This window comes from Ornithorhynchus anatinus, chromosome 10, assembly GCF_004115215.2.
Source record: "Ornithorhynchus anatinus isolate Pmale09 chromosome 10, mOrnAna1.pri.v4, whole genome shotgun sequence".
Lineage (NCBI taxonomy): Eukaryota > Metazoa > Chordata > Mammalia > Monotremata > Ornithorhynchidae > Ornithorhynchus > Ornithorhynchus anatinus.
In genome coordinates this window covers 17827730-17853170 of record NC_041737.1, presented here as the reverse complement: position 1 = coordinate 17853170, position 25441 = coordinate 17827730, and the positions used below count along the sequence as shown (strand labels likewise).

General features: G+C 40.8%; 1 protein-coding gene across 1 annotated transcript in view; it reads left to right on the top strand.

Moving 5' to 3' along the window:
* EFNB2 (ephrin B2) overlaps positions 1-17194 on the top strand; it is a 46802-nt gene extending 29608 nt beyond the window's left edge. The window contains exons 3-5 of the mRNA XM_007667986.3: positions 10348-10440; positions 11185-11295; positions 12889-17194. Coding sequence (XP_007666176.2) covers positions 10348-10440; positions 11185-11295; positions 12889-13277 — 593 coding nt within the window. The 3' untranslated portion in view covers positions 13278-17194. The remainder of the gene's footprint in view (positions 1-10347; positions 10441-11184; positions 11296-12888) is intronic.
* The last annotated feature ends 8247 nt before the right edge of the window (positions 17195-25441 follow it).

Sequence of the window (25441 nt, the reverse complement as noted above, 5' to 3'; positions counted from 1 at the left end):
CTACCACCTAGAGATGAACTCTGCTTCAAAATGTTGTTTTCCACTTGAGTGCTACTAGTCCAGCAATTACTGGGTCATTAATATCATTGCATGCAATTAGTGACAGTAGAACAAGCAAGAGGTTTGTGGGGCTTTTTTATTCGCTTTTCACTCTAACCCTTTCTTAACCAAGACTTCTATTCACTATGTAAGATTTTTCACATTATATTCAAATTCAAAGGGATGCAATTGTCTCTTCTAAATTATTCTTTCTTGGTTGCCCTCTGAAGCACATTGCTTGTCATTTAGAGACCCTATAACTTGAATGCTAATTCCATTAGTTCTGTGTAATGCACTATTTTACAGAGTTTACTAGGACTGTAAGAAAGGGTTTTCTGTCTATTTTTATGTTGCTCTCTCCAGGTATTTTGCAAACGGTGTAAAACTGCCTGCTGACTTCTGGGAAAGTTAGTCACCTGCTTAAAAATAACAATCCAACTTGTTTTAATTAGCAGGTTTTTGTTGGCAATACAGTTGACCTCATTCAAATAACTTTAAATTATTGATGATCATTCCCCCACTATAGCTTTTTGAATCATTATGGTGTTGCTAGCATCTCAATACATTTTTAAAAAGCATTTTTAATAAAATTACATTGGCAATTCCTTATCTGTGAGGTTTAACCAGCATGCAGTAGCTTAACTTTTTCAGCAGTAGTATCTCAGAGAGACTGTTCATCCTCCCCCTTCTATTTTATTAAATAAGGGCATTGATAAAGGTGGTTTGAGGGAGAATAAAGCAAACCACCCCATGCATAATCTCAAAATCATAAATGTCTCGCAGTGAAAGACCTACTAATAATGAGAAGGTACAGGCTGATGAGACAGAGCTTTGTAATCCACTTCTTACTTTGTCATTCTCTATTCTTTTACCGTAAGCCGTGCCAGAACCTGTCCTTCACAGAGAGAAACTGTGGCTCTGATAGTCATATTCATTAAATCAAGTGCTCTTGTTGGAAGTATGCTCAATAATTTAAGAAAGACCAAGTGATCACTTGGATAAATTGTATTCCGTTGTCACTCTCAGGACCTATTGGTATAGGCTAGTTAGTGTTACTTTTTCAGGCAGTGCTTGATTATGAGACTTTGACAAACAGCATATACAGTATCTTAATAGTAATCATTAAGTGCTTACTGTGTGCAAGGCACTCTACTAAATGCTGGGAAAGAAATATATGACTGAGGTATAATAATAATTATGGTATTTAAGCTCTTACTGTGTGCCAAGCCCTGTTCTCAGTGTTGGAGCACTGTTGCAGACATAGTCCCTGAACCCCATGGGGATCACAGTATAAAAATGAGGAGGGCATAGAAGGAAAGGGAAACTAAAGTGTCAAAGACTCAGGTGATGGCAAACCCGAAAGAGCAACAGGATTTCATATAACACACTGTCTTTATTAGAGAGAGTGTAATGACATTTGTGGTATTTAAATGTTTACTGTGTGCTCTGGGGTAAGGTAGATACACTACATCGTATCAGACAAAGTTTCTGAGCCACATGTCTCTCACAGTCTAAGGTAGAGAGAGAATAGATACTCCTACTACAGCCCAGCCCGCACACTCCACTCCTCCAGCTCCAGCTTACTTAGTGTGTCCCGATCACATCTCTCTCATCACTGACCCCTTTCCTAAATGCTCTCCCAGCCTGGAACTCCGTCCTCGTTGGAACTCCTTTCATGTGCCATAGATGCCAGACTGCCACTCTCTCCACCTTCAAAGCATTATTAAGGTCACATCTCCTCCAGGAGACCTTTCCCAATTAAGCCCTCTTTTCCCTGGCTCGTACTCCCTTCCGCGTCATCTGTGCACTTGGATCTGTAACCTCTGGATGTTTGATATTCGCTCAAAACCCACAGCACTTGCGTACATATCTTAAATTACATATTATAAATTGCTTATTCATGTTAATGCCTGTCTTCCCCTATAGACTGTAAACTCATTGTGGACAGGGACCCTGTCTGCTGATTCTGTTGTACTCTCCCAAGCTCTTAATACAATGCTTAGCACTTAATAAATTCTCAATAAATACCACTGATTGATAAGAGATAATGAAGCAGCATGATCTAATGGAAAGAGCAAGGGCCTGGGAGTTAGAAGACCTGAGTTCTAATCCCAACTCCGTCACTTGTCTGCTGTGTGACTTTGGGCAAGTCACTTAACTTCTATGTGCCTCAGTTCCCTCACCTGTAAAATGGGGATTAAGACTGTAAACCCTACATGGGACATAGGCTGTGTCCAACCTGACTAGCTTGTGTCTACCCCGACACTTAATACAGTGCCTGGCAAATAACTGCTGAACAAATACCATAAAATAAGTATTTAATCCCTACTTTACAGTTGAGGAAACCGAGGCATAGAGAACTTAAGAGACTTGGCCAAGCAGCAGGCAGTCGGCAGGTTTAAAGCCCAGGTCCTCTGATTCCTAGACCCGAGCTTTTTCCATTAGGCCATGCTGCTCCTCACAAGCTTGTTGTTCATTCTCTAAAAGTGTTCGTAGACTAGGAAATGATTTATGATTATTTTTAAGTCTTTCAAACAAAGAGATAAAAGTGATCCATCATCCTTCATCTAACCAGAAAGTCAATAGGGAAGGACAAAGGATTTGGAACAGCAGAATTTTGTTTCCCCTTGCTGTAGTGCAGAGGTCACTACATCGAGGCGTACATATGCACTGACATTTCTTCCAAGACTGTGTCATTTTATTTCTGAATAAGATTTCATTGTCAAAAGAACATTCCCTAATTCAGATATGTAGTGAAAATACGTAATTATGACAAAATTGAGTCTGCTGACTTTTTCTCCTTGGGTGGCGAATAGGTCTTGTGCTTGTTCTTTCCCAATTGCTCTCAAAGGGGTGCATCACAGCCAGTGCACACTTAATAAATACCATTTTTAGAACTACTGCTAGATAGCAGGCTAGAGTGATGAGGAACTGGGGTGTTGCATATCTCCCGTATGCAACAGAAAAATTTGTCTCCACAATTTCTCCAAGAAAAGGAAGAGTGTTTACAAGCACACATCATACCTTGGCTCTTTAGATAATGACATTTGTAATTCTGGGAAGCAGTTTCTGGTTAAATCTTGACAGGATGATGATCTTTCTTAGTGCCAGACATGTCTAGCAAGCCCTCTTGGAAAGTCCTGCTGAGCCGTGTTTCTTCTTTCCCTTTTTCAGTCAACATCACAGAAAAAGAGGGGAGGAATTCATTCATCTTGTTCCTTTCGAACAATTTAGAATTCCATGAGAGTTAAGAGGGTTTTTTCAATCACCCCATCTTTGTAGAAAATTAATGTTAATTACTGTCAATAAATTCTTCTGTCCAATGCAGTTTCTTAAATGGACTTGTATAATAAGGCATTAAACCATTAACGTGGCTAGCTTTTCTAAGATGATCTGAATATTAATTTGTCTCTTAGACTTGAATCCTGCACTTAATTTTTGAATTAATTGAGTGAATGAATCTGCATCAGTATCAATTTCTGATGACCATAGTGTATGCTACTTTCTCTCTTTGTATAATATATTTCATAATAGTAGCAGTACATTCATGCTCTTTCTTGTTTTGGGGTTAATATATTGCACGCATTCTAAAACTATTTCCAAGCATCAAAAGATCTGCACTTCTAGTGTAAGGAGATACAGTTCATTTTTGTTTCTTAATTTAGTAGATTTTTTTTGTGATCGTTTGTGTCTTCTGGATTTTTCATTTGGTCCTGTTAGTGAATGGGCCTTGGAGTCAGAAGGTCATTCTAATTCAGGCTCGACCACTTTTCTGCTGTGTGACCTTGGGCAATCCACTTCACTTCTCAGTTATCTCATCTGTAAAATGGGAATTGAGATTATGAGCCCCACATGGGACAGGGACTGTGTCCAACATGATTTGCTTGTGTACACCCTCATGCTTAGTACAGTGCCTGGCAAATGTAAGCGCTTAGCAAATATCACTAGTATCATTATTATTATTATTACTTCACCTGTGGATTTGAAATCTGTTTACTGAGTAGACTCTCTTTACCTGCCCTTCTCAGATTCTCTCCCCCCTTTGCCCTCCCACCCTTCCCTGTATTCCAACCAATGTGGGGCCATTTGCACTTGGTCAGTAGAGTCTTAATGTGAGACTTTTTGAACAGGATAGCGGACGAACAGGGTAGAGCCAACTGAGTTATGTTCTCTGTGCTAATAGTTCTCTATATTCATTTGAAACGAACCGCTCCCCAAGATACCCCTGGAGCAAAGGTGCAGGAAATATGTGTGACTCTAGTACAACCAACGCTAAGGATGATGCACACAAAGTTCTCCCCTTAGCATCTACAAGGGCTCATAACTACCATGCTATAATGAAAGAAAAGGAAGCTCAGTGAATTGCATAGACACATTTATTAGACAGAAATATAAATCAGGTAAGGGGGACCAAGCCCTACACAGAGGATGTCGTCATTAAAGATACCTTTAAATGAAAATAAACACAAAAAGGGTAGGTAGAGAAAAGTCAACCATAGTCTAGCATCTGACCACTTCTTGCTGGATTTTTCAACCCCTTGTGAGATTCTTCAGTTGTGTGATGTTCTGTACACTTTAGATAAAGTCGAGGTGAAAATCTTGTTTTAAAGTTATATTTTCAGAATTTAAAATAACTGTGTAAAACTCAAAAGAATTAAACTGAAAAATATCTTAAAATTGGGGATGAAGTTTGTTTCTAAATACCTTAAGAGTGAGTTAACATTGATTTTTATGGTACCGCCTTCATTCAAAATCTCTTTGTGACTGAAAAGTCACATATTGGCAGAAATCCAACCGTTTAATTCCCCATCTGATTAGAAAATATTACCAACCTGATAGACTGGATCCAGCCAAGGTCCATGCAGCAGTGTGGCCTTTTGGGAATAAGAGTAATAACAATCAAATAAAGGTATATTAAAATGTCATATTGCTTCCCCTCTATGGGGACTGAATAAGAATCGTAGCCAGGAATCAGCTTGTCTACTTGTTCATACTCCTTGATTTCCTGTTTCTGCCTTGATGGCTCAGTTCACTTAATATGTAAGAGTTTCCTAGTCCTGAAAGCAGATAGATGAAAATCTAGCTATTGGCTTATGTCATTTTCAGAAGTGTTCTAGAATTTTAAATAATACCTGAATTTGAAAATCAGGAGATATGAAAGAATAAACTCAGTAATGTGAGCTCTTAAGGTCTTTTTAAAAATGTTACTTCACAGCAGAAAATAAAAGGTGTGGATACTCTTTTTTTAAGCACATAATTTCCATGTGCCTGAAATAAATTTTCGTGTACCTTTTTAATTTTATGGAAATTTTTTTCCTTTACTCAGAATAATTTGTTCCAACCACTAAAAGCCTTTCTATAACAATGTCAATCTCATTCCGTTCAGTTTATTAAATGTTTTAATATCCATAAGAGGATGAAGGAATGTTTATAACTTTGTTAATGTTGGAAGGATACACTATTTGAAAATGTACTATTTTTAATACTAACTGAAGCCTAATGAGGTAAACTTAATTTTAACCTGCTAAACATTAGGCCAAACAAAGCCATGCAAATGACAAATAGAGGAAATGGTCCAAGAATGGAAGTACATTTTATTCATAAGCTTTAAAAAAAAATACATGTTGTTCAGAAACACTGAGTAGGTCTCAAGGCTTCTAGGCAATAGTTACTATTAAAAGACTCAGTATACTATGTTTTTATTTTTAAATTCAGAAAATTGTTACGAACTCAGTAATGAATCACAGTCAGCCATAATTGTAGCACAAGAAGAAAAAAGCGTTCAGAGGGCAGAACATTTGGACTCCAGTGTCAAAGTGATTAAAGCCAATTTAAGCATTCAAGGAGCTGGACTCTTCCACCCCCTTCCCTTGACAGGCACACGAGACTGGGGTTTGCAAAGGGGAGGTGTAACAATCACTTTGGGATCAAATATAAGGCCAGCTGAAAGTGTTTGGGAATGTTTCGCCTTTCCTCTTACATTTGACTTCCCACCCTGAGCTTTAACAGCATGAAGCTGTGTTTTCCTTGACATCTCATTTCATTCATTGTGTCATAGAAAACTCCTTCAATTCTTGGAGCAGTATGCTTCAATGACCCTCTCTTGCTCATATTAGCCTCATGGCAAGATGGGTTAGATGATATTTTGACAGCCTTCGTTAATGGAAATTTACAAATTATTTCTTTCAGGACCGTAGTTAATTGTCAGTTAATTACATTGAAAAGCTGAGTCTGGATCTTGGCTTTAGTGTTAGAATACTCCTCACTTATTGGAATGCAGTACTCCCTAATTTGAGCAATAATATCTTAGGTCTTTAGGAAAATTCTTGGAAGGCATGCAGTAAATTGTGCTGAAAATTAATTCATTGGGTCTCAGTATTGTAAGTGTGTTCTTTTAAAGGCAGTAAAAATGCAGTAGTTTGATCTTTTTTGTGGTATTTGTTAAGCACTTACTTTGTGCCAGGAATTGTGCTAAATGCTGGGATAGATACAAGATAATCAGGTTGGATGCAGTCCATGGCCCACATAGAGTTCATAGTCTTCATCCCCATTTTCCAGTTGAGGTAATTGAGAAGTTGTGACATGCCCAGGGTCACACTGCAGACGAGTCACAGAGCCAATTTTAGGTCATTCATTCAATCGTATTTACTGAACATTTACTGTGTGCAAAGCACTGTACTAAATGCTTGGGCGAGTACAGTACAACAGCAAACAGACATTCCCTGCCCACAAAAAAGCCCCACGGTCCTTTGGACTCCCAGGCCCACGCTCTGTGCACTCAGTGCACATTTTTCACACGTATGGTACAGTTTGAAGGTGACCAAAGTTTCAGTGAAAGTAACTGTGCCCAAAAGCACTTAAGCTCTCCATTTGCATTTTACTTTGTGGTTACAAGTGGCTGTTTGACTTTTAACACTCTGGCAATTTGCCTCAACCTAATAGCCTCTTTTGTATTTCTACAGTGTCCTAAATTTAATAAATCTCCAGATTGATTAGTGTCATACCTTTTAAAGATTAGAGATGATGTAATAAACTTAAAATCAAGAGGAAAGTGACTCGAGCATACTACTGCAGTTCCCAGAATGCAAGCTGTAACTTCGTTTTCATATGCCTTCTCCACTCAAACTAGCTTTTTGCATACTGTTACTTTCCCATACCCTTTGCGCTTGTGTGTTTGGTAAATAGGTATTGATAATAAACTCAACAAAGATATGTTTGACTTGTCTAGAACTAGTTCTTCCATTAATCATATTTGTTGAGTTCATACTGTTTGTATAACATTGCACTGCCCACAACCGTGGTGTTATCCTTGACTCCGCTCTATATTCAATCCGTCATCAAATCCTGTCGGTCTCACCTTCACAACATTGCTAAAATTCACCCTTCCTCCCCATCCAAACCGCTGCCACCTTAGTACAGTCACTCATCCTATCCCGCCTAGATTACTGCATCAGCCTCCTTTCTAACCTCCCAACCTCCTACCTCACTCCACTACCCGGACTGTCTTTCTACAGAAGCGTCCAGGACATATCACTCCCCTCCTCAAAAATCTCCAGTGGTTGCCTATTCCCCTCCATATCAAACCCAAACTCCTCACCACTGACTTTAAAGCTCTCCATCACCTTGTCCCCTCCTACCTCACCTCGCTTTTCTCCTTCTACAATCCAGCCTGCACACTTCGCTCCTCTGGTGCTAACCTTCTCACTGTGCCTCAATCTCACCTGTCATGCCGCCAACCCTGGGCCCACATCCTGTCTGTGTACCAGAATGCCCTTCCTCCCTAAATTCTCTACTCTCCCCACTTTGAAAGCCTTAGTGAAGACACATCTCCAAGAGGCCTTCCTAGACCAAGCCCCTCTTTTCCTCATCTCCCACTCCCTTCTGCATCATCCTGATTTGCTCCTTTTGTTTCCCACCCCGCTCCCTGACCAACAGCACTTAGGTATATATCTGTAACTTTTTTTTATTTCTATTGATGTCTGTTTACTTGTATTGATGTCTGTCTCTCCACCTCTAGGCTGTGAGCTTGTTGTGGGCAGGGATTATGTCTCTTTTTTGCTGTATTGTTCTTTCCCAAGCGCTTAGTAAGGTGCTTTGCACACAGTAAATGCTCAAGAAATACGAGTGAATAAATGAATGCACTAAGTGCTCAGGAAAGTACAATATAACATATTTGGTAGACATATTCTCTGTGTGACTTCTTTCCCCCCAAGTTGGGGAAAGTATATGCCTCTATTATTTTCTGAGTCTAGTTCTGCAGCACACATTTCAGATTTAGCTTTTATCTCAAATGGGGAATTTTTTATTTTTAATTTAGGAATGTTTTGTTTTAGTTCATTTGACGTGAACCGCTTAGGAGTGGGTGTCCATCCATAAGAAAGAGCAAAGCCTGTACTGGAATGTGAGATGTAATGAAAATTTAGTTGAGGCAGATATGAAAAAAAAATAGAAGCAATTAAATGGTTAGAAGTTTGGTTTGACTCTTTCAAAGAGAAACAGGATTAACATTTGAAGTAGCAAAGGCACTTGAAGATTTGTGAACTACAACCTAATGAAATTTAAATTGAAAAATCAGAAACCTGAAGTAGGGTTGGATTAATTTGAATTTGGGGATTTGGATGGCCTCTCATCCAGTTTTCAGTTGGCCTATCTCCTGCCCTATTCCGATGGGGTAGAGGAGTCTCGAATGTCTGTTTTGTAACTTTTGACGATAAGCCTCTCAATGTCATGATTCCTGTTGCTGAGCTTTGTGGCTTGATCACTTACCTGCTGTGTAACCTTGGGCAAGCCCCTAAACTTCTCTCTGCCTCAGTTCCCTCATCTGCAAACTGGGGATTCAATACCTCTTCTCCCTCCTACTTAAACTATGAGCCCCAACTGGGACCAAATTATCGTGTATTCACTCCAGTGCTTAGAACAGTGCTTGGCTCACAGTGAGTGCTTAAATGTGATGTGATTTATTATTACTTTTACACCTAAATTCACACAGACCTGGGAAAGTGTATGTGGCGTTGTCGGGCGGGGGGAGATTCCCCAGAAAGTTTACATAGTTTCTCAAAATGGAGGCTATGGCTTCATTAAGTTGTGTTTTTTGTACAGCATAATCAGTGGGATTTATTGAGCGCCATATTAGCATTTGGGAGAGTACAGTATGGTTGGCGGACATGATCACTGCTCTCAAAGGGTATAACAGTCTAACATGTGTAACATCACATGCATCTCCTTTTTCCTAAATTCGGGAGAGCCATTAGTAACGTGCCTACTTGGGATAGAAAGAGAAGATAGTGAAATAAAAGTTTTAGGCCTCTTGAAAGGCTCTGATGTGGCAGAAGGGAAGATCTGAAACCTCTGCAGAAAAGGGAGTTTTCATTCATTTATTAAATACAAAACGGTTGCACTGTTGTGTCAGATGCCAAGTGACTACTACTATTCATTGTCATATTTATTGACCTTCAGAGGCTGGTTTGTAATGTAAATAATACAGTAAATGAAAATATTTGTATGGTCTTGGTTACTTGGAGCACTGTGGAAGGAAATAGGAGTTGATTTTTCATTAAACGTTTAACTTCCCAAGTGTGTTGCCCTTGCATTTTGCAAGTATTGTAATTGCATTCTCTATCAGTAGTTATAAGTTGGTGTGGAATTTAAGAAAGCCACCCATAAGCGCAAGGGCATAACTATTTGCTTGTGTGGAGTGGTGAAATGACTAACAGACAATAAAAGCTCAGAAGACAAGTAAATTTTAGTAATTATGTTGTTTGCCAATGAGTGAAATATCAGTCTTTAGTTTTGAGGATGTGTGTGTGTGTGTTAATGAATAATTGTTCTTTAAGCAGGAAGTCGAAATCAGAGGAAGCAGGTGTTTTGTGGTGATTGTCATGATGCTACTTTTTTAAAATTATTGAATTCAGTATTTTGCTCTTTTGACCATGGAGTTGAATTTAATCGATTTGTAGGCTTATTTTGGAAGAAGCTGCCTTTATTTAGAAGCATAATAGTGAGCCAGTCAAAATGAAGGAATATATGTTTCTAAGAACATGTAAACCTGATAATCTACTCACCGGTGTTTTTATACATATACAGAATACAGTTTACCCGTTGGTTCATTATTCTTTTTTCTTTTTTTCCCCTTTTTTTTTTTTTGGCTTTTAGCATTTCATGAGTTTTTGAAACAAATCCCTCAGAAACTAGAGTGACAGCAAATTCTTATTTTTTTTAAACTGTTTTCAGGCATTTCATGTTCATATAAACTTGGCTATTGATTTCCTGATTTTTCTTTATTGTTTTGTTCATTTTATTTTTAATCAGCTACATCAAATGGGTCTTTGGAGGGCCTGGATAACCAGGAGGGAGGGGTGTGCCAGACAAAAGCCATGAAGATCCTCATGAAAGTTGGACAAGGTAAAGACCATCTGCTGCTTCATGAAATCACTTTGATCTGTTTCAGTCTTCCACTTAGTGTGCAGGCTTCTTTTTAATAGGGTAGAACAGTGTTTGCCAACTGAGTCTACCTCAGTCATTCTTCCCTTGAGTTTTGAAAGCAAAGCCTATTTTACTGTTCTCTGAGCCACTGACAGATTTCTGAGTCAGTGTAATAAGAGTCTTTCATTAGAGATTTCTCCAAAGGAAAGGTCAGACAGGAATAATGTGTATTTCAGTAATTACATTTTTTTCCTTAAATAAAACAATTCCATGGTTCAAAATTACAAGAAATATAATATCACAGGGATGAAAACTCTTCCTTATTGTTTCATTTGTTTCTGAATTTTGGCTTCAGAAGTGGTTTTTGTCAGTCCTTTCTATGTATAGATAACACTATGCAGAAAGAATTATTCTTCTAATTAGAAGTTGGGTTTAGTCAGTCAACTTGCTCAGTTAAATTGAAATGTCATCTGCAGAGCTTTGCTTGCCAACTGCAAGAATCCCTATAGTTTCCACAGATGGCATCACATTCTAAACCTCTGAAATAACTAGTATAACCATTTTTGCTTTAAAGGGAAAATTACATTCTTCTATCTCTCAGTATTTACCTCAATAATTTTATTTAGAACTATTCATACCTCATACAATATACAGACAGCAACTAAGGCTTAATTAATAGCTCCAGCCATCGAAGCTGTAATGAATCATTTGCTTTTCTTATAGATGCCAGTTCGGCTGGGTCAACCCAAACCGATCCGACCAGGCGCCCAGAACTAGAAGCTGGCACCAACGGGAGAAGTTCAACAACAAGTCCATTTGTAAAGACAAATTCAGGTAGGGAAACTTTGTCTCTCTCTCTCTCTCTCTCTCTCTCTCTCTCCCTTTGTGTGTGTGTGTGTCTCTTTGTCTTTTGAATAGCATTTTTAGGATGGACTTTTCCTATCCATTTTTGAGTTTCGACACCAGTAATCGGCTGAAACCAATCTTCGGCAGGGCAGGGGGAGAGAGAACAATTTTTTTTTTAAAGTGTGCTTCCCTTGGTCGTGATTAAAAGGTGTAGATTTTGGCAGGCACAGGTAGTCTTCTCTCCCAGCTTACAGTAGGAATTAACTGCATCCGATAGGGATATTTCATTTCCAGGAAAGTTGGGGATAAGGAGTTCTTGAAATAGCTTTATGTTGTAGTTGAAGTGCTGTTTTATAGCATTACCTTGGCAGACCCAAGTACTTTGCTATATTTCTCCTCCTCCTTCCTGATAGTCAAGCCGATTCTCAACCTCAGTTTGAAGTTTAATGCATATGGTCTTTCAAATTATTATACCTAGGCCACTAAGAGCCTAATTGATCCTTTTGTAAGTTTTAGGTGGTAAATTCTAAAATATTGGAAGTTAGACTTGGCTGTGTCACCTATCTCGGAGGGGGGAAAAAAAGCTCACATTTTTCAGGGTAGAGTAAAATGAATCTGATCAGTGACAAAGCAGTTTTAGGATACTGCCAAGGAAAGCCAGTTGTCTTTTGACTTCATTTTCTAAACAGTAGCTTGAAACCTAGTAAGTATTTGCTGCCATGCTAATGATTTGTTACAGAGCAGTTGTTGAGCAGACATCAGCAATTTTATGCTAAGGGATCTTTATGCCTGGTGGGTAGTTGTGTGAATTTAGCATCATCAGCAATATTCCTTCTTTTACAAAGCATCAAGGAGAGAAGTTATTTCAAACTTTATATGACAAAGATATATCAAATTCTTGTGACATCCAGATAAATGGATAATCTAATGATGCCAGGCAATTCTTAAGCTCTTTACATTTGGGTTGTCAGGCCGTGCACTGTGAGTGTTTCTACCTCGTTCCCCACATATTTTGTACATGTAAATCAAATTACAAAAATTGCTTAGCTCCCTAAACTCTTGCACTGCCTTGTGTTAAAAAATGAGGTAGGATTTCCTTAGACACAAGCTCACTGGAAGATTTACGAATGCACAGTTGCAGTCTAAGAGCTGACCAGCTCAAGGTGAGCAGTAGGAATTGACACAGGAACTTGCCGTATCTCTTTTTTTCCTCTCCTCCCTTTGCTTTCGGCCTAGGCCACATCTGTTAAAAGATGAGGCACCCATCAAGGACTAGCTGTCCCTGCCAGTCCTGGCTGCTGATGGATGGTGATCTATGATAAGAAAACAGTGAGGTTTGGGAGCAACATAGAAGTAAGACCCAGATATGCAAAGTCTTGTTTAATACCTATTGCTGACTTCTGCTGTTTGCATTTAGCCACTGAACAGGGTAATCGGTGTGTCAGAGTTTTGCTGCCAGTTAAGGTTCTGGTCCTGCTTAGTTTTCTCCTCTCTATGGACCGTAAAAGCAGTCTGTCAGCATTGAAGAGGTAACGTTGCCTGACGACTTTTTTTTTCTGTTGTGTTTTCCAAACCCTCTAGGTTCTAGCACAGATGGCAATAGTGCTGGACATTCTGGGAACAATATCCTGGGTTCCGAGGTGGCCTTATTTGCAGGGATCGCTTCAGGGTGCATCATCTTCATCGTCATCATCATCACTTTGGTGGTTCTTCTACTGAAATACCGGAGAAGACACAGGAAGCACTCACCACAGCACACAACAACACTGTCACTCAGTACATTAGCTACTCCAAAGCGCAGTGGCAATAATAATGGCTCTGAGCCTAGTGACATTATCATTCCACTAAGGACTGCAGACAGTGTTTTCTGTCCTCACTATGAGAAAGTCAGCGGAGATTACGGGCATCCGGTCTACATAGTCCAGGAGATGCCTCCTCAGAGTCCAGCAAACATTTACTACAAGGTCTGAAAGAATGCTGTGGAATCCCTTCGATTTCCCAGAGGAAAACCTACCGGTCAGATGCTTTCATTCAGTTGAGGGTTTTTGGTGACACCTGGTGCGATAGGATTGACTGAAGCACAGCGGGCAGAGAGTAGTGCCCCATCTCAGAGAGCCTTTTTGAGCTGGACAGCTTACCTAGTCTGTAGAATTTCTGTCTCGGTGAATAAATGTTCACTAGAAGCTGGAAGATGTGCTGTAGAAGATACCCATTCTGATGGCTGTACTCTCGTTACATTCATCATCCTCTAAGCCATGCACTGCAAGCGTTCAGGCATGTTCAAAAGCCAAGGGAAGATGGAGTGATTTGGGAACCTTAATCTAGTCATCCTGGGAACGTGCTCTAGGATATCAAGCTTGAAATGCAATCTTCTGACTGTGTGTGTTTTTTCTATCCGTGCATACTGGATTTGTCGCACAGACTTCGGCGATTCAGTAAGACTTGAAAGTTCTCTTGCTTTTAGTCCATCACTGTTACGTTTCTGTTATCCAGGTTCTGCCATCCTTCACGTGAGACTCGCTTTTTCACTCCATACCGTGCATCACTAATGGAACATGAATGTTTGGAGTCCCGTGTTCTGCCCCACTTGAGGCGGCAGTCACGCTTGAATGGGTAATACGCTTATAGGACTTGGGTTTATCCAATAAAGAGCCTTCCAGACAGACGATAGGCTGTCAGCAGAGTAAAACTAGGAGCCTGTGGATGGGGGTTAGAGGGGAGGGCTGAACGGAGTCGCAGCAAATTGCTGCTGCCTCAGAAGCAAAGCTGGAACGAAGAACAATTTAGGTAGCACAGCACTTTGGTTTGCTATGTTTCAAGAGGCGAGTTAGAAGACACAACAACACACGCGGTGGATAGGGATGGAATTTGAAGGAATTCACTGTTATCGGATAGCAATGTGCCGAAAAAAAAATAGACCCTCTTAGTTCCGTAGAACAAAAGGGTGTTGTTAGTAAATGAACGAGCTTGGAGGACCGGGCAATAGTAGGCCGCTGATGATGATATATTAGGGCAGGACTGTTGTGGTACTGGCAATAAGTTATACAGCTTTGAAGCTGTAAGAAAGTCTTAGTCTGCTTTGGAAGTTTTTTTGTTGTTGTTTTGTTTTTTTAAGCAGACTCAGCTGCTATACTTATCATATTTTACTAAACACAGGGAAAGCATTTTGGAGAAGAGCAGAGAGCCAGATCTGACCTAGAGGTTCAAAAGTCAAATGTCAAATAGACTGTAATTTCATCACCACTGATGTGATTAAAGGCTTCTCCTGTATAAAAGGTCAGATAATACACCTCCTTCTACCCCCCTCTCCCTCCCTTCCACAGCCTTTCTGTGCCCCACCCCGACTCCAATTGAGCCTTTTGACACTTTGGTTCGTAGCGTGCTATTTCTGCATCGGGCAGTGTAGGTACTATGCCTGACCCAGCAGTCCAAACTGTTGTCGGTTTCAAAGTAAAGCACATATGGCAAACCTCTTACCGTCCATGAGACTGAAATAAATTATGAGTTTTTGAGGGGGAGAAGATAGGACTTATTTATAAAAGGTGTATAGAACACAAGGGATATAAAAAAAAGATTTTTTTACTAATATATATTTTAAGATGGCACAGCGTGCACACCAGAAGATGTGACCATTCAGTTCTAGCAATGAAAAAATAAAATTGGACAACTGTGCTTCTAGGGAAAAATAACTTTAATCCAAAAATAATAATAATAATGAGAGTAAACACAAAATTCATAAAGTCCTCTGAAAGCATCTCACAGAAACAGTAGACTGGGAAATACAAGCCCCCCAAATACTGGGAAATCAATGTTACTGCGTCATCTGTTTTAACAATGACAAGATGTTCTGGAATTTATTTTCTGTGTTGTGTTTTCCCTTGCCTTTTAGGCTGAAGTGTTCTTTAGACTCCAGTAGGTCACAGAATGGAGGTTTCAATTAAAATTTTAGATTTGCGCAGTTCCCCCTCAACTCCTCACCAATCCCCTTTGTCCACCCGTTTACCCCCCTAAACTCTTTCCTTGTTTTTTTAAAAAAAAGAAAAGTAAACACAAACCCTACTTTGTGCTATGCAAAATAGACATCTTTAACGTAGTCCTGTTACTATGGTAACACTTTGCTTTCTGAATTGGAAGAAAAAAATGTAGCAACAGCATTTTAAGGTTCTCAGACCTCCAGTGAGTACCTGCAAAAATGAACTGTCACAGAAATGATTTTTCTCTCTATTTCCTGAACCTGAAAATTACATTAGTCCAAAAGTATGTGAGTGCGTGTGTGAGTTTGGTGTATGTGCACATATATGTATAATATATACTACCTATATATTATATATATTGTCTGTGTAAGGTAGCCATGGTGACTAACCACAGTACATATGTAGGATATGGATTTTGGGGGTTTAAAAAACAATTACCCCATAAGTATCATGTTTTTTCAACCAAAGTAAAATCCTGTTTGGATTTTCATTATTTTTGTACATATGGGGCTCTATTTTAGTTCTTTAGAAGTGATTGTACCCCCTGATCAAAACAAGCCAGAGGAGGGAGGGGTTGGGAAAAGGGGTTGGGAGGAGATGTCATGGCAGAAGTTTCTACTGCTGGGGCAGCCCACAGCCCTAGGGTGGCAGCAGGGGCAGGGAAGACATGAGGCTCTACTCTCTGCTATTGAAGCAGCAGCAGCCACTGTCCCTTCATTTTCTAGTCTTCTGCCACTGGGGGCTGCTACAATTGACTTCAGCCTTGGAGGCAAGAAGGGTTTGGGAGAAAAGAAATGGAGAGGAGGGAGATAGGATTGGAGGTGTGCAGCAGATGCGTGGAGCTCTGCAGGGAGACATAACCAATTTGGGAGAGTGGAAAGGGACACACCTGAATTGTGGAAAACGTAAAAATAGGCATGGGGGTAGAAATGGGTCCACATAGGATAAAACGTGAAAAATCCATAACCTATACATATGCAGTTCTTTCCCAACCCTTTATTTGTGTGAATCTAAAGGAGATTTTCTTATAAGCCATTAGGATTTCATTTTGAGGGTGGGAAGAGGAGAGAAGGGAAAGATATGGGTTTAAAATATCTGATTTTTAAAGAAATCAAATTTACAAATCATCAGTTGGCTACATTTTGGTTGTGTATGAAACTGTGAAAAATCAGATGAATTGATGAAGAGTAAACTACAACCAATTGAAAAAAAAAGTGTACTGTGTGTCTTTTGTGTCTGGTGCAGAATATGACAATCTACCAACTGTTCCTTATTTGAAGTTGGTTCAGCTTTGGAAAGTTACTGTAAATGCCTTTGCTTGTATTATCATCCCTAGTCACCTGACTTTGGAATTTGCACCATCATGTTTAAGTGAAGATGCTGTAAATAGATTCAGATTTACTGTATATGGATTTGGGGTGTTACAGTAGCCTTATTCACCTTTTTAATAAAATACACATGAAAAAAGACAGAAATGGCTTTTCTTAACCAGATTGTGTACATAGAGCAATGTTGGTTTTTTATAAAGTCTAAGCAAGATGTTTTGTATAAAATTTGAATTTTGCAATGTATTTAGCTACAGCTTGTTTAAAGGCAGTGTCATTCCCCTTCGCACTGTAATGAGGAAAAAATGGTATCAAAGGTTGCCAAATTGCTGCATATTTGTGCCGTAATTGTGTACCATGAATATTTATTTAAAAATTTCTTTGTCCAATTTGTAACACAGTATTATGCTTGAGTTATAAATATTTTTTCTTTCCTTTTTTTTATAGCCTGTCATAGGTTTTAAAATCTGCTTTAGTTCCACATTGCAGTTAGCCCCCAGAAATTGAAATCCATGAAAATCACATTCCACGTCTGTTTCAAACTGAATTTGTTCTTAAAAAAATAAAATATTTTTTCCTATGGAAAAATTGCCTTCAAAGTATTTTCTTTTCACCTTTTTTTCTTTTCTTTTTACTTTGGTTTATATTCATTTAATTTTATTCGATTTCTATACACTTGTCAAATATTGGAAAAAGATACTGGAAATATCTGGAATGCTATATACAGGACCTCTTCAAACTGGGACAGAGGCAAGCAAGTAATGTGAACTGTTACTTGCTCCATTACTATATATATATAGAGAGAGAGAGTGCTATTGTCATAGCAAGTACTGTAGGCACTTGGGATAATACAAGGTATCAGTTGGCAGAAGAGGGGAAACACCCTTTGGTACTCTGTTGGACTCGGTGGTTAATGTTGGTTTCAATTCTTTGTAGATTCTCTCTACAATAATTCCCATTTGTCTGCAATAGAGAGAGAGAGAGTGCTATTGGCATAGCAAGTACTGTAGGCACTTGGGATAATACAAGGTATCAGTTGGCAGAAGAGGGGAAACACCCTTTGGTACTCTGTTGGACTCGGTGGTTAATGTTGGTTTCAATTCTTTGTAGATTCTCTCTACAATAATTCCCATTTGTCTGCAGTAGAGAGGAACTGATTGATATTTGTTGTTCATGTTGGTCGGCGGTGAACACCAAAGTGAACTCTGAGCTGCAGAGTCACATTTATTGGTACTGGATGTGAAGGAAGCCTGGAAGTCGCCCTAAGTTGAGTCTGCTTTATTCACATGGCAATCAAGGTAGCTTCCTATTTGGCAGGAAAAAGTAACTAAACTGAAAAGAGTAACACTGTGCAATCTGTTGAAATTATTTCTAATAATAATAATGTTGTTATTTGTTAAGCACTTACTATGTGCAGAGCACTGCTGTAAGCGCTGGGGTAGATACGGGGTAATCAGGTTGTCCCATGTGAGGCTCACAGTCTTAAATCCCCATTTTACAGATGAGGTAACTGAGGCACAGAGAAATTAAGTGACTTGCCCACAGTCACACAGCTGACAAGTGGCAGAACAAGAATTCGAACCCATGAACTCTGACTCCTAAGCCCAGGCTCTTTCCACTGAGCCACGCTGCTTCCACTAAGCTCTCAGTAAGTGTGATTGATTTAAATAGAACTGGTGAAGAGGTATTGAATCCCCATTTTGCTGCTGAGGAAACTGAGTGAAAGAGAAATTAAGGGACTTTTTTATGGCAGGGAAAGCAGTGTGGCAAAGCGGCAGAGCACCGGCCTAGACGCCAGAGAACCTGGGTTCGAGTCCGAGCTGAGTTGTTTGTCTGCTATGTAACTGTGGGCAAGTCACTTAAATTTCTCTGTACCTTAGTTTCCCCATCTGTAAAATGGGGATAATAAAAGCAGCGTGGCTTAGTGGAAAGAACACAGGCCTGCGAACACAGGCCTGCGAGCCAGAAGGAGCTGGCTTCTAATCTCAACTCTGCCACATGTCTACTGGGTGACCTAGGGCAAGTCACTAAACTTCTCTGGGCCTCAGTTACCTCATCTGTAAAATGTGGGACAGGGACTGTGTCCAGCCTGATTAATTTGTATCTACTCCAGTGCCTAGAACAGTGCTTGGCACATAGTACATAGTAAGCGCTTAACAAGTGCCATTATTATCATTATTATTAATACCTGCCTTGTTTCTCTACCTCACAGGGTTGTTGTGAGGGTTGAAATGAACTAGTTAATGTGAGGGCACTTTGGTGAAGAAAAGAAAAAAGTACTAAAGCAAACCAAGGTGTTATTTTTGAGCAGCATGGCATAGTCGATAACATATGGGCCCAGGAGTCAAGAAGGTCATGGATACTAATCTCAGTTTTATCCCTTGTCTGTTGTGTGGCCTTGGGCAAGTCATTTTACTTATCTGAGGTTCAACAGTAAAATGGGGATTAAGTCTGTGAGCCCCACATGGGACAGGGGCTGTATCCAACCCGATTTGGTTGTATCCACCCCTGCGCTTAGTACAGTGCCTGGCACATAATAAGCGCTCAACAAATACCAAAATTATTATTGGTCCCTTTCTACTAGGCCTTGCTATTTCTCTAATAAGCCACCTGCCCAGCTGGTGGAAAGGAATGAATATAACCAGCCCTGCTTGGTTTCGCTCTTGACAACTTGCTGTGAAGACGGGCAGACTTCATGGACAATATCAGGTAATCTGGCTATCGTACATTCCTCCTTTCCACTCCTCTGTGGTGTGACTAAAAAGAGCCCCTCCCTAAAAGCCTGCTTGGTGCTGACCCCTCTTTCATCTTGTGAGTAACTGGGAGGGGAGGCCTCCCTGAAACCTAGGTCTATAAAAGCTTTTTGTTTGTTTGTTTAGACTAAAATCAGCCTATCTAAACTTCACCTCCCATTAGCAACTATTGTCCTTGAGTAGGGCTCTTTCTCCCATTCGAATACAGGGGTGTTGTTTGTTTTGAAAAGACTAGTGGCTCCTGCCGGTCAGTCACCAATTTGCCACTTTATCCTTCAGAGTTCAGGAATAGCCTCTAGTCCCGCCACACAGGAGGGATTCCATTCTTCCACCCTCCAGTCGAAATACTATTTTTTGGGAGGGCAGAGCCTAGACCTGTCCCTTTCTTCTAGTTAGGGCAGAGCCCTCACAGTCTAGAGCTACTCCTCCCTTATTTCATAAAACAACCCCCTCCACCCTCTCTCCCACGCTCTAACCACTTGAGGTCCTCTTCCCTGAGTGTGCTTCTTTAGGGGAATAGCACAATACACTGTTTTACTTTCTGAGAAAATATTTTCAGGGCTAAAACAGCTCTTATCCCCTTTTTTTCTCCCAATTCGTTGCCGTGGAGCCCCGCTTAAGGAGATATTAGCGGAACTTCTGGGTTTGTTCCTCTTATAGCTGCACTTTCCCAGCTCAAACTGGGACTTGAGGGAACTTTGATAGGATCTCTTGGGCTTGTCCTCTGACAGCCCTTAACACCTCTTTGTCAGATTCTAGGTCAGCTGACCCCCTGCCTGTTCACATCCTTACTGACCAACCTCAGAAAGACTCTTGATGTTCCATCACAGTGTGAGGGCATAGTCTCTGATTCGGGAATCACTCCCAGTGTCAATCAATATCATTTATTGAGCATGTGCTGAGTGCCCAGAACTGTTACTCTTGGAAGAATAAGATGGAAGCAGTAGACCCGATCCTTGAAGGCAAGGAGATTTTAGGGTTGATACCAAAATTATAGGTAAGAGGAAGGAAAAGGGTTAAAAGTGTGTACATAAATGCTATGGTGAGGGAAGGGTACTCCAGTGCTTAGGTGACATGAAAGAACTGGATTTTGGCCTGAATAGAATGGGGAAATGAGAGATTAATCAGGGAAGGCTTTCAGGAAAAGAGGCGATTTTAGAAGGGTTTTGAAGATGGGGAGAGAAATGATCTTTTGGATGTTTCACAGCACATGTCTGCTTTTAGGAAAGCAGGCAGAGTGAATATGTTTAGACTCTCCCCTCTAGCTCCTGACTGGGCTTTACCTGAGAAGGGTAGCTCCATGATCAGGTTTACCAAATCACATCCCATATTCAAATCCTCCATCTCAGTGAACTTTGTCATAAAACGGAGCAGACTAAATCTATCATAAATCCAGCGAGGTAGAATCTCAACCTCTCCTGCAGCCTGTCCTTCATACCAGGATAATGTTACCCTCACTATCCGTCGTCAGGTGTGGAAGATAATTCATGTGGCTTAGTGGAAAGAGAACGGGCCTGGGAGTCAGAGACTTGTGTTCTGACGCCAGCTCTGCCACTTGTCTGCTGTGTGACTGGTCAAGTCACTTAACTTCTCTGTGCCTCAACTCATCTGTAAAATGGGGATTAAGACTGAGAGTCCCATCTGGGGCATGTACTGTGTGGAATCTGATTAGCTTGTTTCTGCCCCAATTCTGAGTACAGTGCCAGATACATATTAAGCACTTAACAAATACCATAAAAAATTTGCATTCTACCAGGAATCTTCCTTTCTTCTCAGCCTTAACGTCAAGAAGTTTATTCCCACTCTTCTTTGAATCTATGATAGAGTGGATCTTCCTGGGGCAGTTGACCTTACCTCATGAATTCATCTTTAAAAGCCCCAACACCAAAACTTAAAAAACTTTTCATGTGTTGAATTCTTCCAGCTACCTGGCCTAAATGGTCAAATAACAAAAAAATGGCATATGCCGTGAGAGACCATCTGTCTCTCCTACCCAAAGGAGTCATTCTGGCCGTGAGTGACCTCCAGGGTCAGCTGAGGGCTCCAAGTTCGGCTCAGGGCAATCAAGGACGAGTCTTCCATCACTTCTTGGGTTGTGGTAACAGTGATCAAACTTAGAGCTTTGCCTGCCTGCAGCTAAGAAATTGATCCCATTGATTGTAGGCTTGTTTTGGGCAGGAACAGGACTGCCAACTCTGTTCTACTGCACTCTCCCATGTGCTTAGTACAGTGCTCTGCACATAGTAAGTGCTCAGTAAATATCACTGATGCTGAATGAACTGTGAGAAATTGGGCTTGGCTTTCTGCTTTTTTCCTGGAAGAGAAGGAGAATAAGCTGGTGGAGACACAAAGTTGAGGAATCCTGGATCCCATAAGTAAGATTCAGTCTGGATTATGCAGGGGTTATTATGGCCATTAGGCATCCTGAGAGAGAACATATTGCCTCACCAGAGAGGCATAAACTGACTTCTTTCTAATCCAGGATCCTGTGCCTGGGGGGATGCTGGCAACTAGTAAGCACTCGATAAATACGATTGAATAAATGAATGAACAAGTACTCTAACTCTGGACTGGAGAACCTTTGAAGGCTGTGGCTGAGATGGGTAAGTGAATCCTGGTGGCCCCAACCTGAGCCAGACATGAGTGACTCTTCATGAATGATGAGATTACCTTAGCCCACACCACCTGGACTGAGTCAGGCTGGGAGCCATTATGTCTTCCAGAACCACGCACACTGACGAGCCACCTGGCACCTGAACAGGTTGATAGAGCCGACCGAGGACCTGAATTTTGTTGGCAACAGGAAGCTGGCCACAAGATTTACCTAAGCCTGTCCTCCTGACTCTAAACTGGTTGTGGGCAAGGAATGTGTCTGTTTATTGTTATGTTGTACTCTCTGCAGTGTTCAAATGCTATTGAATGATTTGAATGAATGTCCCCAGATTTGGATTGGTTTTTCATGCTGACCTTGGAATATTGATCTGCTCATGTGACCTCTCCTTTCCAGGCTAGAATATTTGTCTCACTTGGCCCAGCTGTTAAGATCAGCTCTACAGTGCTCTGCACATAGTAAGCGCTCAATAAATGCTATTGAATGAATGTAGCAGTCATTTCTGGATTTTATGTGGGAGAGACTGGTGCGTAGCTCTAGTCATCTGGTTCCTTAAGGACTATCCAAGTTTAACCACCCCTTAGACTTCATCCCCCTTGGTTCTTGTCTCCCCTAGTCCCTGCACAGCTGTGGTTTCAAACTCCTCATGTGGATGGCTAGGATTCTGAGGCCTTTCCTTTATGCCTCACATGACAAGATCCTTCAGGTATTGGTGACCATCCTCACTTAAAACAATAAAACAACACTATGAACCCACTCCAGCTTCATTCCCAGGTGGTTTTCAATTTTCTCATCGATTACAAGCTTCCTGTGGATGAGGGTGTGTTTTATGTTTATAGTAGTCTCCAGCAGCTGAACAGGGCTCTGTGCAGAGTAGGCTCCAAGTAAATACCATTGATTGATTTTCTGGTCAATCCAGTGCTTGCTCTGCCTAGGTGCTCTCTAGATCCTAGAGAGGTTGCTCTGCACACATGGATGTCAGAAAACTGTCCTCCTATTCTCTGGATAGCTTCTAAGCCTCCAAGTTCAAGATATAGTAAGTTCTCTGCTTCCTGGAGCTGACATCGTGAGCCAGGCCAGCCAAAAGAGGACCCTGAGGCTTCATTTCTGTTACAAAAAGCATAGCTCTCCCCCTCCTGGAGTTGGTTATGGCTCATTCCATCTTGTATGAGGGGAGCTAAATGGATCCATTCCCTTAACTTCATTACGCACTTTTGCTTGGATACTTCTAGAAGATACTTCTAGAAGACTGAACCAGCAGCTCCTGTTTTTTATGGATGTACCACTACCTTCCCAGGACCATCTATTGTGTCTACCGAAGTAGCCTCCTCACCACTGGAGTAACGCAAGCTCCTTATCAAAGCCTGAATTCTTCATCAAGATGAGGACGTGCCACATTCTCTTGTATTTTCATATTTTTGTGCTCTCCCGTTTGGTAAGTTCCCTCCAGACTGTGAGCTCCTTTTGGGCAGGGATTGTGCTTACCAAATCTATTGTACTGTATTCTCCCAAGCGCTTAGTACAGTGCTCTGCACATGGTAAGCACTCAATAAGTATCACTGATGTGTGGCTGGGAAACAAGAGGGGAGAAGGGTGCTTTCTGACAGGATAGATGGAACCTAGATGGAACCATGGAGAAGCAGCGTGGCTCAGTGGAAAGAGCACAGGCTTTGGAGTCAGGGCTCATGAGTTCGAATCCCAGCTCTGCCACTTGTCGGCTGTGTGACTGTGGGCAAGTCACTTAACTTCTCTGTGCCTCAGTTCCCTCATCTGTAAAATGGGGATTAAGATTGTGAGCCCCACGTGGGACAACCCGATTCCCCTATGTCTACCCCAGCGCTTAGAACAGTGCTCGGCACATAGTAAGCGCTTAACAAATACCAACATTATTATTATTATTATTAACCTGGTCTCCTCCTACCAAGGAAGACAACTCCCCCTGATCTACAAGGGGAAGCCCTGACAATATCCAAGAGCGGCTTCCAGACCGATCACCTGGCATGTTTCATATCTTTGGACCACTCAGGTTAGGGTAAGTAGGCCTTGTTAAGCAAGGATTTTACAGACTCACATTCACCGCTTGGAAAAAACTCAGATTCCACCCTTTGACACCACAGGGCTGTTTAGGTTTGCAGCTCTTTTTAAACTGCTTCTCAGTAAGGTAACCTCAGCCGGTAGTCCTCGGCAAAATTGAAAATAAAATGATGTCCATTGTTGTCCACCTGAATTGGAAAGCAAGGGTGAAAGTCAAAATAAAGTGCCAGTACTTTTATTTAAAATGTTATACCAGTGTCAAACTATCCCTTCATTGCCTCTGATACTCTTTCAGCTAGCTGCCTGTCACTTGGCCTTCTCAGAGGGAATCCAGCCATTGTCAATTGGCTTTTAGACAGCGAAGTTGCTCATTCAGGGACATTCATAACGGTTAGTCAGAGAAATGAGGAAAACAGAATCGAGTGTCACTGCATGGATTACTAGCTTTATGGAATAGCATCAGTCTCCGGAAATACTGTGAAAAGATTGATCTGCAAAAGGCACGTGGAGCAAAATCACAGTCCTGATTTGAAAGAGCTATTATTTACAATATACATTGGCATCGCACCTGCCACTTTAATATCAAGGAGACTAAACTAGGAAAAAAGTCACTTTTTGGAATGATGCTTGATAATGATCATACAGATATTATCAACTCATCTGTAGAGACACCCATAAGGCGGATTTCCAACATTTAGAAAGGAATGCAAAGAGTATTTGAAAACTGAGATACTTTAAGACTCTCAGTCTTAAAGGTGAAATTCAGTATAGCACATAGATGGCACTGATGAAATTCCTCTGGGAGTCAAGTGGGTATCTATGGCACATCTACGTCTCACAGTTCTGTATCCCTACAGTTTGACTTGGACTTTGATGCCAGGTTGGAAGCATATTGTGGCTTAGTGGAAAGAGCATGGGCTTGGGAGTCAGAGGTCATGGGTTCGAATCTGAATTCTGCCACTTGTCAGCTGTGTGACTGTAGGCAAGTCACTTAACATCTCTGTGCCTGTTACCTCATCTGTAAAATGGGGATTAAGATTGTGAGCCTCACGTGGGACAACCTGATTACCCTGAATATACCCCAGGGCTTAGAACAGTGCTCTGCACATAGTAAGTGCTTAACAAATATCAACATTTATATTCTGTCCATTGATCTCCAAAGGATACACTAAGAATAATAACTATGGTATTTTGTTAAGCTCTTAGTATGCACAAAGCACTGTACTAAGCACTGAGGTAGATACAAGGTTATCAGGTTGGATACAGTCCTTGTCCCACAGTGGGGCTCAAGTCTAAGCAGGAGTTGTGTTACTGGACAATATGCTTTCTAGCTAACAGAATTCAGAAAGAGTATTGAATATGGGTGAGTGAGGCAGTGGATACCTTTGATTATGGGTAGAGTTTAAGAGGTGTTGGCTAGGGAGTGATTTCACTCTT